The sequence below is a fragment of the Rhinolophus ferrumequinum genome, chromosome 23, assembly GCF_004115265.2.
Source record: "Rhinolophus ferrumequinum isolate MPI-CBG mRhiFer1 chromosome 23, mRhiFer1_v1.p, whole genome shotgun sequence".
Lineage (NCBI taxonomy): Eukaryota > Metazoa > Chordata > Mammalia > Chiroptera > Rhinolophidae > Rhinolophus > Rhinolophus ferrumequinum.
The window spans coordinates 25,185,927-25,198,508 of NC_046306.1; the positions used below are offsets into that span (position 1 = coordinate 25,185,927).

Consider the following 12,582-nt stretch of genomic DNA (forward strand, 5'->3'; position numbering starts at 1 on the left):
AGAAATGAAAACATGTTCATGCAAAGACTTGTACATAAATATTCATAGCAAGATTATTATCATAGCCAAAACTGGAAGCAATTAAATGTTCATCAACTGGTGAATGGATAACAAAATGTGGTCCATCTCTGGATTACTTCTCCGCAATACAGAGGAATGAACTACAGACACATGCAATCACTAAGATGAACCCCAAAAACACTATGGTGAGTGAAAGAAGCCAGACAGAAAACATTACATACTGTATGGTTCCATTTACATGAAATTTCTAGAAAAGGTGAATCTACATCAGTGGTTTCCTGGGGCGGGGTGGGGTGGGGTGGGGGTGGGTTGGAAGCAGGCAGTAATGGCAAACAGGCAGAAGGGAACTTTTTCAGAGATGGAAGTTTTCTAAAACTAGATCGTGGGATGGTTATGCAACTGTTTACTAAAAAGCATCAAACTGTGCATTTACAATGGATGAATTTTATGGTATATAAATTATACTTTATTGAAATTGTTTGAATAAAGAGGTTCAACTTTCATGTCAGCAGCATTTGGCACAGCTGATCATTTCCTCCTCCTTGACACCCTGTCTTCACTTCCTACTCTGTTTTCTCTGGGTTTACTCAAGGTTTGACCCTTTCTCCTCTTCCCCATCTTCATCACCCTAGGAGATCTCACTCAGGTCTGTGCTTTTAAATATTGGTAATGATGATTCTCAAATCTATATATCTTCAGGCTAGCCCTCACCTGAACTCTGGGCTCTTATATCCAAATGCTTGCTCAAAGTCTCCTTTGGAAGTATAATGGAGATCTCAAATATTGTAGGTTCACACCAAGCTCCTGTCTTTCCCAACCCAAATCTGTGCCACCCTCAGGGTCCATCCCAGCTGATGGCAGCTCCGTCCTTCCCACTATTCAGGCCAAAAGCCTTGGACTCTTTGACTCCACTTTTTCTCTTCCACCTATATCCAACCTATCTGCAAACCCCAAACCTCCTTCCAAAGAATGGGATCCCTTCTCCCCACACGCACCCCTCCACCTGAGTCCAGCTGGCCATCATCACTCACAGGGATTGCTACGTCACTTCCTCCCGGCTTCCTGGCTTTCACCTTTGCCCGTGATCCTTTCACAACCTACTATCCAAAGCTGTCCTTATAACATGTAAATCCAATCATGTCACTCCCCAACTCAGAACCTTCTCTGGTTCCCCATTCCACTTGGCCCTATGTGACCCAGTCCCACATGACTGTTCCGACCCTAGGTCACTCTGCTGCAGTCCCACTGGCCTCCTTGCAGTTCCTTGAACATTCCAGATACATTCGCACCTCAGGACCTCAGTACTTGCTTATTTCCTCTGCCTAGAATACTCCCTCTCCATGGTAGGCAAAATTCTAAATTGGCCCCTGGGATGCCAGCCCCTGGTATCCACACGTTTGTGTAATTTCTTGTTGCATGTGAGTAGGACCTGTAACATTCTTCTAACCAATAGAAGAATATAAGAATATGGTAAAATTGATGGGTACCACTCCCATGATTCTCCTACATTGGTAAAGGCAAAGGGATTTTACAGATGTAATTCAAGTCCCAATTCTTCTGATTAATCAGTTTTGACTTTTAGTTAAAAGAATGGCAATCCTAGTGGGCTGGCCTAATCAGGTGAACCCTTTAAAAGAGGCTTCTCTGTACTCAGAGACTCAATGCACCAAGGACTCTTTGTTGATGGCCTGGAATAAAAATGTGACCATCGGGGGTGGTCGGGTGGCTCAGTTGGTTAGAGCGTGAGCTCTAGGCAATGGGGCTGCCGGTTTGATTCCCACATGGGCTAGCGAGCTGTACCCTCTGCAACTAGAATGAAGTCAATGAGCTGCCGCTTAGCTCCCAGGTGGCCAGATGGCTCAGTTGGTTGGAGCGCGGGCTCTCAACCACAAGGTTGCCTCTTCGATTCCTCAACTCCCGCAAAGGATGGTGGGCTGAGCCCCTTGCAACTAACAATGGCAACTGGACCTGGAGCTGAGCTGCGCCCTCCACAACTAAGCTTGAAAGGACAACAACTTGACTTGGAAAAAGTCCTGGAAGTACACACTGTTCCCCAGTAAAGTCCTGTTCCCCTTCCCCAATAAAATCTAAAAAAAAAAAAAAAAAAAAGCCACCATCAGTTCTACAGACACAAGGAAATGAATCCTGCCAACATTCTTCCGGGCTCCAGAAGGAATGCAGCCTGGCTGACATCTTGACTGCAGACCCTGAGGCAGACGACACAACTGAGCCTGCCCAGACCAACAGAAACTGTAAAGTAGAAAGTGGGTGTTGTTTTAAGCTGCTAAATTGGTGGTAATTTGTTACATAGCAATAGAAAATGAATCCAATGTCATATATCCACATGGCTTCTTTCCTTACCTCCTTCAAATGTCAAGTGTCACCTTCACAAAGAGGCCTACACTGTACATTCTGAGGAAAATTACAACATGCCCCTCTTTTTCTCTGTAGCACTCATGGCCTCCTAACCTGCTGAAATATGTTTATTGTTTAACACCTCTCCACCCTGCCTCCCAAATATCAGTCCCTGAGGGCAGGGGTTTTTGTCTGTCTGGTTCACTGATGTTTTCAAGCCTCTGTTCTGGGACCTGGTGCATCTTCAAGTGAGGAATGTTGAACAGATAAAGGAATGCCAATGCCGGCCCTGTGGGGCCGTTATGCTGAGGTAATTTATGTGCATGTGTTAACTTTGGTGAGGTCAGTGTGCCCAGAGAACTGTGGGAGGCCTCGTTATTGCTGTCTCTAGGGTCAAGTTCTTGGCCTTCCAGCCCAGCAATGCCAATGAGCTGATTTGGGTGAGAATTAAGACTGGCTGCTGACTGGTAATCCAGGGCAGCCTGACCAGCTCCTCAGTGCTCCACAGCCCACCCCAGTGACTGGGGGTCAGCCAGGCTCTGTGACCTGCTCTGCCCCGGCGGCATCAGCACCCTCATCTGGGAGTGTTAACAAGAGGGCAGGACTGGCTGGTGCTGTCCCAGTCCCCTCTATCCCCAGGGTTGACAGCTGACATAGGGTTGACATGTTGACATCAAGGGACTGGCCCTGCTGAGTCTGTTTTTTCTGCCATTGGCTTCATTTCCTCTGTGCTATTGCAAGTTGGCTTCCTCGGGGAGCAGAATGAGATGGCGTTTAATATGCAGGATGTTTATTATCAAGGGCCCTTGAGACCCACACCTGTGGAAGGGAGAGGATGGAAATAGGACTCAGCAGAGGGAGAACTTCCCTTGTGGGCCTCAGGTGGCTCCACAGGGAGGCCCAGAGCTGAAATAGCCCTTCAGAGCTGCCCAGCAATGGGCCAGAATGGACCAGTTATTCAATGTGGGCCACCTGGGAAGGTGTGACCTCAGGCCAGGGGCCTCTCTGCTGCAAAGGCAGGCCCTGCACCAACGGCCATCTGTGGACCACACTCCAGCAGCTGGGTGACAACTCCCTTCTTGAAGGAGGATCCATGACCAGGAACTCCCTGGTCACGACACTGGACAACACTCCTTCCACCAAGGCAGGCTGTAATTCTTTTACTTTTAACTATTTTTTTGAGATATATTTAAAAAGCAGAAAAACAATTATGCATTGCTTTTAAATGCATAAAACAAAGACATGGGATCACAAAAGAAACCAATGACATTTATATTCAGGTATAAAAATGTTGGAACAAATTTGTGATAGAGTCGCCAATGTGCTTCTTTATTTAAAGCATTGAATGAACAAGATACAGGGGCAGGTCCAATCACCGCCCTAATTTCAAAGTGATGGTGAGTCTAAACAACGTTTAGAGACCTTTGCAACAGCTGTAATGTGATAGAAGGGTATCTATCATCTGGAGTTGTGACCAAGTCACAGGTATTGCAAATTCCCCTGTGATTTGTTGCCTATCTCATAGTAGTTGAAGGAAAGGCTGAATTTCAGTGATAAGTTAGAGAAAATAAAGATCTTTTCCTACTCAAGTTCCAGGTGCAGGGTGTCGGTGTGGAGACAGGGTGGGTTCCAGGAAATCTGGGTTCTGGAAAAGACTTTCCAAACAGGAGACAGGATGCCTGTGTGGTGGGTGAAGAAGGTGGTGGAGGAGCCCTGCCCAAGCCTCTTCTGGCCTGGAGGGGTCCCAGGGTCCGCCCCACTCTCCCTCCAGGGTATTGGGAGTCCAGCTACGTAGTCCTTGGTTTGGCTTTATACACCCCACCCCATATTCCCTGTCTCCCTCTAGGAGCCCAGGCCACCCCACCGGCTCCCTTCCCCACCCCCACCCCCACCCATCTTCGCCATACCCATTAGTCAAAGCAGCGACCTTGACCCGGCCGGCTCCTGCAAATGAAGGGGCGCGCCGGAAGGCACAGGGCCTGACCCGCAGCGACCCGCTGTGACCAGACATGCGGCGGCCCTCTTAAGACAGTGCTCGGCCTGGCGGCCCCAGACATAAAAAGGCCGGGCCGGAGAGATAGCCGCAGCCACCAACCCTGGACCCCGTGCCCGCACCATGGCCGGCCCCAGCCTCGCCTGCTGCCTTCTCGGCCTCCTGGCTCTGACCTCCGCCTGCTACATCCAGAACTGCCCCCTGGGAGGCAAGAGGGCCGCGCTGGACCTTGATGTGCGCAAGGTGAGCACCAGCCGCGCTGGGGTTGGAGGGAACCCGAGCCGGAGGGTCGCCCCGCTGCTCCCTTCCCGGCGCTGACCCGCGCCAAGTCCCCCAACCGCCCTGCCCTGCTCCAGACCCAAGGGAAGTTAGTGGGTGGTGGCTCCTTTCATCTGACGGCTTCTGGACTCAAAACAGCGACCCCGAACTCCCGGCGCTCACCTGTCCGCCGTCCTCGCCCAGAGGAGCCCCGACTCCCCCACCCCCGGCTCAGGCACCCGGGCTCGCTTGTCCCCCGACCCAACTTGGGCTCGCCCTCCCCTACGCCCGGTTCATTCCCTGCCGTCCCCCCAGTGCCTCCCCTGCGGCCCCGGGGGCAAAGGGCGCTGCTTCGGGCCCAGCATCTGCTGCGGGGACGAGCTGGGCTGCTTCGTGGGCACGGCCGAGGCGCTGCGCTGCCAGGAGGAGAACTACCTGCCGTCGCCCTGCCAGTCGGGCCAGAAGCCTTGCGGGAGCGGGGGCCGCTGCGCCGCCTCCGGCATCTGCTGCAGCCCGGGTGAGCGGGGCCGGGGCTGCAGCCGGACCCCGACGGGGTCGCGGGAACCGCACAGGGACGCGGGGTGAGGGGCGGGCTGGAGGGGACAGCCCTGACACCGTGTGTCTCCTCGCAGACGGCTGCCGCGCCGACCCCGCCTGCGACCCGGAGGCCGCCTTCTCCCAGCGCTGAGCGGATGGGCCCTGGACACTGTCGGGGCGCACCCCTTGCTCCCTCCATAGCCCTCCCAGAAATAATTAAAATAAAATAAAGCAGATTTTCCCCTCCAACTTGACTCGCGTCTCAGTGTCTGCACCGGGAGGGAGGACACTAGGGGTGAAAGAGTGCACGTTTGGGCTGTGTCTCCGGCTCTCCCGCAGCTCAGAGCCGATATTCCCGAGTAAAGCAAGGGAGAGGAGTCAGGCCTGCTGCCCCAGGGGAGGGAGGGCACGCTGTTCCCGCTCGCCATCCGTGGTGGGTGGAAGAAGGAGGGGGACAACAGGGCCGGCTTCGAGGGAGATACAAACAGCCCCCAGCTTCCGGCTCCAAAAAGGGCTGGGGGCCTACAGCAGGCTGGACTTGAGAGGAACTTTCAAAGGTCCAAAGGCAGGGTGTGGTGCAGGGAAAGGGGCCTAACGGGCAACCAGAGGAAGGGGATGTGGTCAACGGATGACTTCCTGACATCTGGAAGGAGGCTGGAGCCATTGAGCCACACCTGAGGGCTGGGGGGAGGATACTGCCCCCATTTGCAGCTTAAGGGCCTTCAGGTTCCCAAAGAGCAGGGACTCTCAGGCGCGCCACAGGAGGCCTCTGGGACTCAGAAGAGGTGGTCAAGCTGAGGACACTGCAGGACCAGTTCCTGAGAACCCACAGCCACCGAAATAATACCGACATAGAGAATCCTTCAACCTACTTCTCATATCTTCCTGGACCAGAAACCCTTTTGGGAATTAACAAAAGCCTAAAGCCTGTCCCCCAGAACATACCCCATTCGCCCCCACGCTGTGGGGCCAGCAATTCCAGAAGGTCTGTGCCCACATTTCCACTTCAAATAAAACAGGAGCACATCATTATCTGTTAGTGATAAAAAAAAAAAAAAATGTTTCTATGGCTTTCACACACTGGAGGACTGCACCCCAAACCCACAGATGGAGTGGAGAGAGAAAATATGCTAAAGAGGGCTGTAAAAATGTTTTGTTTTGTTTTGTTTTTTACATAAATTACGAAAATGGGCAAAGCTAAGCTCTGGTGCTAAAGGTCTTGGATAAGGTAGTGACAGAAAGGGGTGTAAAGGGGCTTCTGGGGTGCTGGTCATATTCTGTGTCTTGGCCTAAGAGCTGCTAAAACAGATGTGTTCCATTTATGAAAATTCATCAAACTGCATACATGTGATTTGTTAACTTTTGTATGTAAATTACACTTGAATAAAAAATTTTTTAAATGAGAAAAAGATCATTATTACCAAGAGGTATGAAGAGAATAGAGACGAGGCTTTTGCAAGCAACAATGGCCAACAACAACCTAGACTGGGGTTCTTGCTGAGGCTGTGAGAGTGGGTTCCTCCTCTGCCCCCGCATCTGAGGGGAATTGGGGGGTTAGTCACGTAAACAAGAGATGACTGAAAGTGGAGTCCTGTTCAAATCCACTATGGAGATGTACGGGTACACACAAATGTGTATCTGAGGAAAGTTGTCGAAGTTCTGTGATCCTTTAGAAACCACACAGAGGGAACCATACTCCTCAACCACAGGACATGTGTTTACAGATTTATGCTTTTCTCAACTTGAGCGTCCACCTTCCACATCAGCAGCAAGTCCGGGATCTCCTCCTGTGACCTCACTCTCTGTCCTGAGTGCCCTGCATACCCTCCACACCCCAGTGACTTACACAGAGCACAGGGGTGTCAATCCAGCTTTTCCCCATCTTGGGACTAAGTTCAGGGTTCCCTCACCCCCTCAGAGACCCCATTCACTGTCCCATTCTTTTATTAGGATTCAAAGGCTGGCTGTGTTTTCTTCTCTAGCCTCAAAAAACACAGGGTCTGATTGACACCTCTTTTCCTGGGGACATCCCAGAGGTGGCATCAAGCTGGGTCCTGTGGATGAGCTGGGAGAATTGCTGAGGAAAAGTATGAAGATGTTCAGTGACCAGACCAACCAGCGCAGAAGCGAGCTGGCTGTCATTCTTCACTTTTCTTTCTGGCTCAGTCCCATGGCCTCTGGTCCTTGTAGGAATGACCCCTTCAAACCTACAAAGTGCTTGGGGTTTGGCCAGGGCAGTGGTTCCCGACTCCCTCTTTGTGTAATTAGTACTTTGTGAACCCACTTTACTACCCGGTAATAAAATTCCTAGATAATATGCCTATCTACACACAATTTCAAAACATATATGACTAGTCCTGGCAGTAATATAGAGAAAAGGAAACTAACTTATTACAAAATAATATTATTTTAATATGTAATTAAACAGGCAAGGTGACTCGAGGTGAAACACAATGAAATCATCTGATTACACTTGTTTATAATGGATGTGATAAAAAGGTTGGAAGTCATTCTCTACAAGAAGTTCAGGAAAATAAGAGGGTAGAAGGGTCATGAGGATTGATATGCTCTTTTGTGTCTTAAAATAAAAAAACAGACTCAGATATCAATGAATTGCAAAGAATACATTCATGGAACATTTGGGGAAATTTGAATAGTACCTAAATATTTTATAATACTGGCATACCTTGGTGTGTTGCACTTTGCTTTATCATGTTTCAGAGATGCTGTGTTTTTTATAAATTGAAGGCAAGACCCTCCACCAGCACAAAGATTATGACTCGCTTTATTGGAATATTCACTGTATTGCAGTGGTCTGGAACCAAACCCACAATATCTGTGAAGTATGCCTGTGTTAATATATGATTGAGTTTTGGTTTGGGTTTTGTGTGTGTGATAATAGCCTGTGGTCGTGTTTTTAAGAAGAGTCCATATCTTTTGAGATGCATACTGGAATGTTTACAGATAAAATGGTATGAGGGTGGGATTGACTTCAAGATCATTTGGGGATGGGAGGAGAGTTGGGGTAGAGATGAAACAAGCCACCACACACTGATAATTGTTGAAGCTTAAGGCGGGGTAAGTACCTGAGGGGTCTTGTCCATTGGCTCTACTTTTAAGTATATTAGAAATTTCTCATAATGAAAGCTAAAAAACAAAAATATTATGGTAGTAGTAAATGTTCTGATATAAAAAGATGTCCTAAATTTACTTTGTTAAAAGTGGTCCAAATCAGTACATGTGGATTATGAAATAACACTAAGTTGTAAAATGAAAATGCCTATGTGTGCACCCCAGAGGGCTGTGGGCAACATCAGAGGTGAGCTTCACCGCAGAAAACTAAAAACAGCGACTATATTACTGAACATGTATTGCTGTGATTTGTTTTTATGTCACACACTGTATCAGCACTGGGGACCCTGTAGGACAGAGATTCTTGAGAGCCTACAGGCACTGAAAAGACCACAAAAGACAAACCACATGGCAGGAGAGAGACTCCCTCAGCCTATGCTAATGAGGGAGAGAAGCCCTTTTGACCCCCCACGCCCTCCTGAGCCAGGCCAGGGGTGACAGCAAAGCGGAGCTCTAAGACCAGAAGAGAGCCTGACCTTGGCTTGGAGCCTGGGCCAAGCCAGGGCTGGCAGAAGCTGTCACAAGGCTCTGCCCCACGTCAGGATGTGGGGTCAGGGCTCAGAGTGACTTCTCTCCACCTGTGCTGCACCTTGGCCTCCAAGTCAGCAGAGGATCCTGGATGAGATGCAGCCTCTTGTGGCCCCAAAACCTAGAGCAAGACATCCCAAGAGAATGCAGAGAACGGAGCGGGCAGAGAGAGAAGGATGGAAGGTAACAGGGGGAGAGGGGACAGAAGAAACAAGAGCGGGGTGTAGGGAGACAAAGAGAGAAGCAAGAGAGGGCCAAGGAGCTGGGGGTAGTGGTGAGGGAGTCAGAGAAAAGGGGATTAAGGAGCAGATGGCATAGAGGGGACAAAAAGGGACAAAGAAGAACATCGGGGAATGATAACAGACATCTTTGCCCTGCAGCTACATGTGTCAAAGGGTGGAAGGTTCTTGTGTTGGGAGCTAACTTGAGGGTGTGTGTGTGTGTGTACATGTGCCTGTCATTGAGTGTATTGTGTCTGTTTCTCTCCGTGTGTCTGGGGCTCTGAATGTGTATCTGTGATCGTAGTCATGGATCCCAGGGCATGTCCCTAATAGTTATTTTCTTGTCTGTGCCCGAGTACGTGTGTGGTTTGCATGGTGGTATCTGTGGGTGGCCGTGGAGCCAGGGTCTCAGTGAGCTGTATCTCTCATGCTAACTGGACTCATAGCACCTGACCCTCTGCTGAGTCTGGGGTGCTGTGGTCCCCTCTCCCCACCCCCCACCCCCACACATACACACAAGGCACAGCCTTGGATGAAATAGACATTGGACCGGAAATCTGGGGACCTGGGTGGGTCCTTCAAGCTTTTTGCCCCTCAGTCTCCTGGGATGTAAATGGGGACAGAACTCCTGGTCACTTTTTGGCTTGTCCCTTCTGCCTTCTCTCTATCACTGTCCATGTCTGTCTCTCTCTTGCTATCTTGTCCACATATGTCTGACCCTCCTCTGCCGTTACTTCCATCCCTTTGCCTGAAGACCTCCAACCCAATCCCTGCAGGGCCACTCTCAGCTTTGGCGCTCCCCTCCCCTGTCCCCAGGTCCCAGGACGCCTGTCCCTAGTTCTATCTACAACTCTGCTGGCCCTAGAGCGCTTCCCTTACGGGGTCTGTCCCTTCTTTAGGGTGGATCTGCCCACGATTTCGGTTCGGGAACTGGTCGGCGTGTGTGTGTGTGTGTGTGTGTGTGTGTGTGTGTGTGTGTGTGTGCACACGCGCGCGCGCGCGCGCGCGCGTTGGGGGGATCCGAGCCCTACCCAACCGTCCTCTTCCTTCCCCACCCTCAGAGACAGACAGACACCAGTGCATTTTAAAAGATTTATTTTTTCCTGCTGCGAGGGCGGGGTGGGGCGGAGCGGGGCTCAGTAGACGCCGGGCGCGGCGGGCTCGGGCGCCCCCGCCAGCTGCACCAGCCGCAGCAGCAAGGCCTCGGTCGGTGGGTCCAGCAGGGTCGCGTTGCTCCGGTCGCTGCCTCGGGCGCGGCGTTGGAAACCCACGCCCTCCCGGCACTCGGGCTCCGTCACGCAGCTCTCTGCGCGGAGCAAGGGCTGAGCGCGGGAGGACGGGCCAGGCCCCGGACCAGATCCAGGCCGGCCCACCTGGAGGGACCCAGGGCCATCCCCGCCCACCCCGGTGCCCCCGCCCCCGCCCCCGACCCCGACCCCGGGCCCCGCCGGCCGCTCACCGTCGTTGCAGCAGATGCCGGAGGCGGCGCAGCGGCCCCCGCTCCCGCAAGGCTTCTGGCCCGACTGGCAGGGCGACGGCAGGTAGTTCTCCTCCTGGCAGCGCAGCGCCTCGGCCGTGCCCACGAAGCAGCCCAGCTCGTCCCCGCAGCAGATGCTGGGCCCGAAGCAGCGCCCTTTGCCCCCGGGGCCGCAGGGGAGGCACTGGGGGGACAGCAGGGGGTGAGCCGTGCAGCTGAGCCAGAGGTGGGGGCGTCAGGGCCCAGATCAGGGCCCCTCTGGGCGGGGAGGTCGGGCAGGGGAGCTCCAGAGGTTCTAGGTCGCTCTGGCGCTGCTTTGGCCCCAAAGAGGGGAGCCAAAGGAGGGGAGCCAACACCTCCTAACCTCCTCTGGTTTTCAGGTGAGGGAAGATCCTCTCAGTGAGCCCTCAGCATCATCTCCTCCACCCCCCACTGAGGGAGGGGCTTCCCTTGGGCTACATCCTGGAAAAGACCTTCCTCCTCAGCTCTGGGCCCTCCGTGGCTGCACCCCTTTCAGCTGCCCACCACCTTCTGCCTAACGCAGAGCTTTATCTCCTGCCCCGTGAATCAAGCTTGATCTCTAGCACCACCACCTCCCATGCAGAGAGGGCCCCTGCCCTGCTCTCCCAAACACATCCATGCCCTTCCTCCCATTTCCTGTCCCCTCTCTGGCCTTGCCCTGCCTGGCCCCCGCCCCCCAAGCTGGCGGGCCTTTGCTCACCTGCCTATGGACTAACCAGGTGGGTGGCAAGAGCCTGAGCCCTACAGGTGGGCAGGAGGCACCTAGGTGACTCAGGCCTCCAAGGGCACCAAGCAGAGGGAAGGGTAGTGGGTAGTCTGCCCACCTACCCACTCTAGTTTGTTCAATAGCTCAAAATTGAGGCACCTGTAGCCTCCACAGAATTGAAATTGAGCATGGTGATTGGATTTCCTTCAGCTGTGCTGAAAATAGAATAAAGGGAACTGACTGGATAGGCAGCATGAGAAAATTGGGCTAGGTACCCAGAAGAACTTCCTTACAGGATGCTAGAGGAGCACCTCCCACTCAGGCAAGCTGAGAGTAATGGCCAGTGTCTGTATGGGGTCTGGTGGAGGGGTGGCTAGGAGAGGCTGAGGGCTAGATAGGGGAGGCGTGGAGCGCTGGGTAGGACAGAGCCTCTGCTGCTCCAGCCAGTGCTGGCTGAGAGGTCTCGTGGGCACAGAGGAGGCCTATTGCCCAGTTCTCCCTGATCCAGCCCCAAGCCCAGGAACCAGGGAAACCTCTCTTTCCTGCATCCCTTGTCTGGATGGGGACAGTGTCTAGGAAGCCCTGCAGCCCGTCCTGCTTTGCCTGGCAGCCTGGTCCCCTCTGCCCGGCCTCCCCAAGCCTCCCTTCTTCTGCTCGGCATTCCCCTAAAGCCTGCCTGTCCCACGACTTCCCTCCTTCCCAGCCCCTGCACTGTGGTGCCAGCCCTGGGGCTCTGCCCCTTCCTGGCAGCGCTGAGATGGGCCACAGTCATACCTGTCTCAGCTCCAGGTCAGACATGGCCCTCTTGCCACCCCTCGGGCAGTTCTGGAAGTAGCAAGCAGACGTGAAGGCCAGCAGGCTGAAGAAGCAGGCAGGCAGCACGGTGTCGGGCATCCTGGCGCAGGTGGGCACAGCGTGCGGTGCTGCTTTGTGGGTTGTGCTCTGCTGCCTTCGCTGTCTGCCTATTTATGTCTGCAGGTGTTCCCTCTGTGACAACGTGGCTGCCAACCCCCTCCCCAGTGGCTCCCCAGGAGCCCACTGCCGCCAGGTCCCAAGCCGTCAGCAGTGATTCAGGCGCCTGGGGACACACGTGGGCCTGTCTGTGCAGGGGATGATGGGGGAGGGGTGCTGGCCTCACGGCTGTCACTGGCAGCAGTATGGTCGCAGTGTGACAGGAGCTGCTGTGACTGTGATTGCGGTTCTCAGGACTCAGGGAGAGGGACAGACCAGGGTCACCTCGAGACCGTCGCCAAGCTTTCTGGATGCCCAGAAGAAGCTGGAGGTCTACAGCCTCCATCCCCTGGCACAGAGCTGTGAGAAAGGGGCGTGGGGG

General features: G+C 53.1%; 2 protein-coding genes across 2 annotated transcripts; one reads left to right on the top strand and one right to left on the bottom strand.

Annotated features, from left to right (window-relative positions):
• The first annotated feature begins 4,427 nt into the window (after positions 1–4,427).
• Positions 4,428–5,413, top strand: OXT (oxytocin/neurophysin I prepropeptide). Its single transcript, XM_033095097.1, has 3 exons — positions 4,428–4,612; positions 4,943–5,144; positions 5,260–5,413. Exons 1-3 carry the CDS (start codon positions 4,493–4,495, stop codon positions 5,313–5,315), a joined length of 378 nt encoding a protein of 125 aa, XP_032950988.1. The 5' UTR covers positions 4,428–4,492; the 3' UTR covers positions 5,316–5,413.
• Positions 5,414–10,123: 4,710 nt separating this feature from the next.
• Positions 10,124–12,291, bottom strand: AVP (arginine vasopressin). The gene is made up of 3 exons (XM_033095024.1): positions 12,024–12,291; positions 10,505–10,706; positions 10,124–10,351 (listed from the first exon to the last, which is right to left on the bottom strand). The coding sequence occupies exons 1-3, from the start codon at positions 12,141–12,143 to the stop codon at positions 10,182–10,184; spliced, it is 492 nt and encodes a 163-aa protein (XP_032950915.1). The 5' UTR covers positions 12,144–12,291; the 3' UTR covers positions 10,124–10,181.
• Between the last annotated feature and the right edge of the window lie 291 nt (positions 12,292–12,582).

What these genes read in the sequence shown, in the direction of transcription:
- OXT (XM_033095097.1), top strand. Translation starts at nt 4,493, where the DNA reads ATGGCCGGCCCCAGCCTCGCCTGCTGCCTTCTCGGCCTCCTGGCTCTG. An exon ending in TGGACCTTGATGTGCGCAAG is followed by an intron (nt 4,613 to 4,942) that starts GTGAGCACCAGC and finishes CCGTCCCCCCAG; the next exon opens with TGCCTCCCCTGCGGCCCCGG. An exon ending in CGGCATCTGCTGCAGCCCGG is followed by an intron (nt 5,145 to 5,259) that starts GTGAGCGGGGCC and finishes GTCTCCTCGCAG; the next exon opens with ACGGCTGCCGCGCCGACCCC.
- AVP (XM_033095024.1), bottom strand. Translation starts at nt 12,143, where the DNA reads ATGCCCGACACCGTGCTGCCTGCCTGCTTCTTCAGCCTGCTGGCCTTC. An exon ending in CTGACCTGGAGCTGAGACAG is followed by an intron (nt 10,707 to 12,023) that starts GTATGACTGTGG and finishes CTGTCCCCCCAG; the next exon opens with TGCCTCCCCTGCGGCCCCGG. An exon ending in CGGCATCTGCTGCAACGACG is followed by an intron (nt 10,352 to 10,504) that starts GTGAGCGGCCGG and finishes TGCTCCGCGCAG; the next exon opens with AGAGCTGCGTGACGGAGCCC.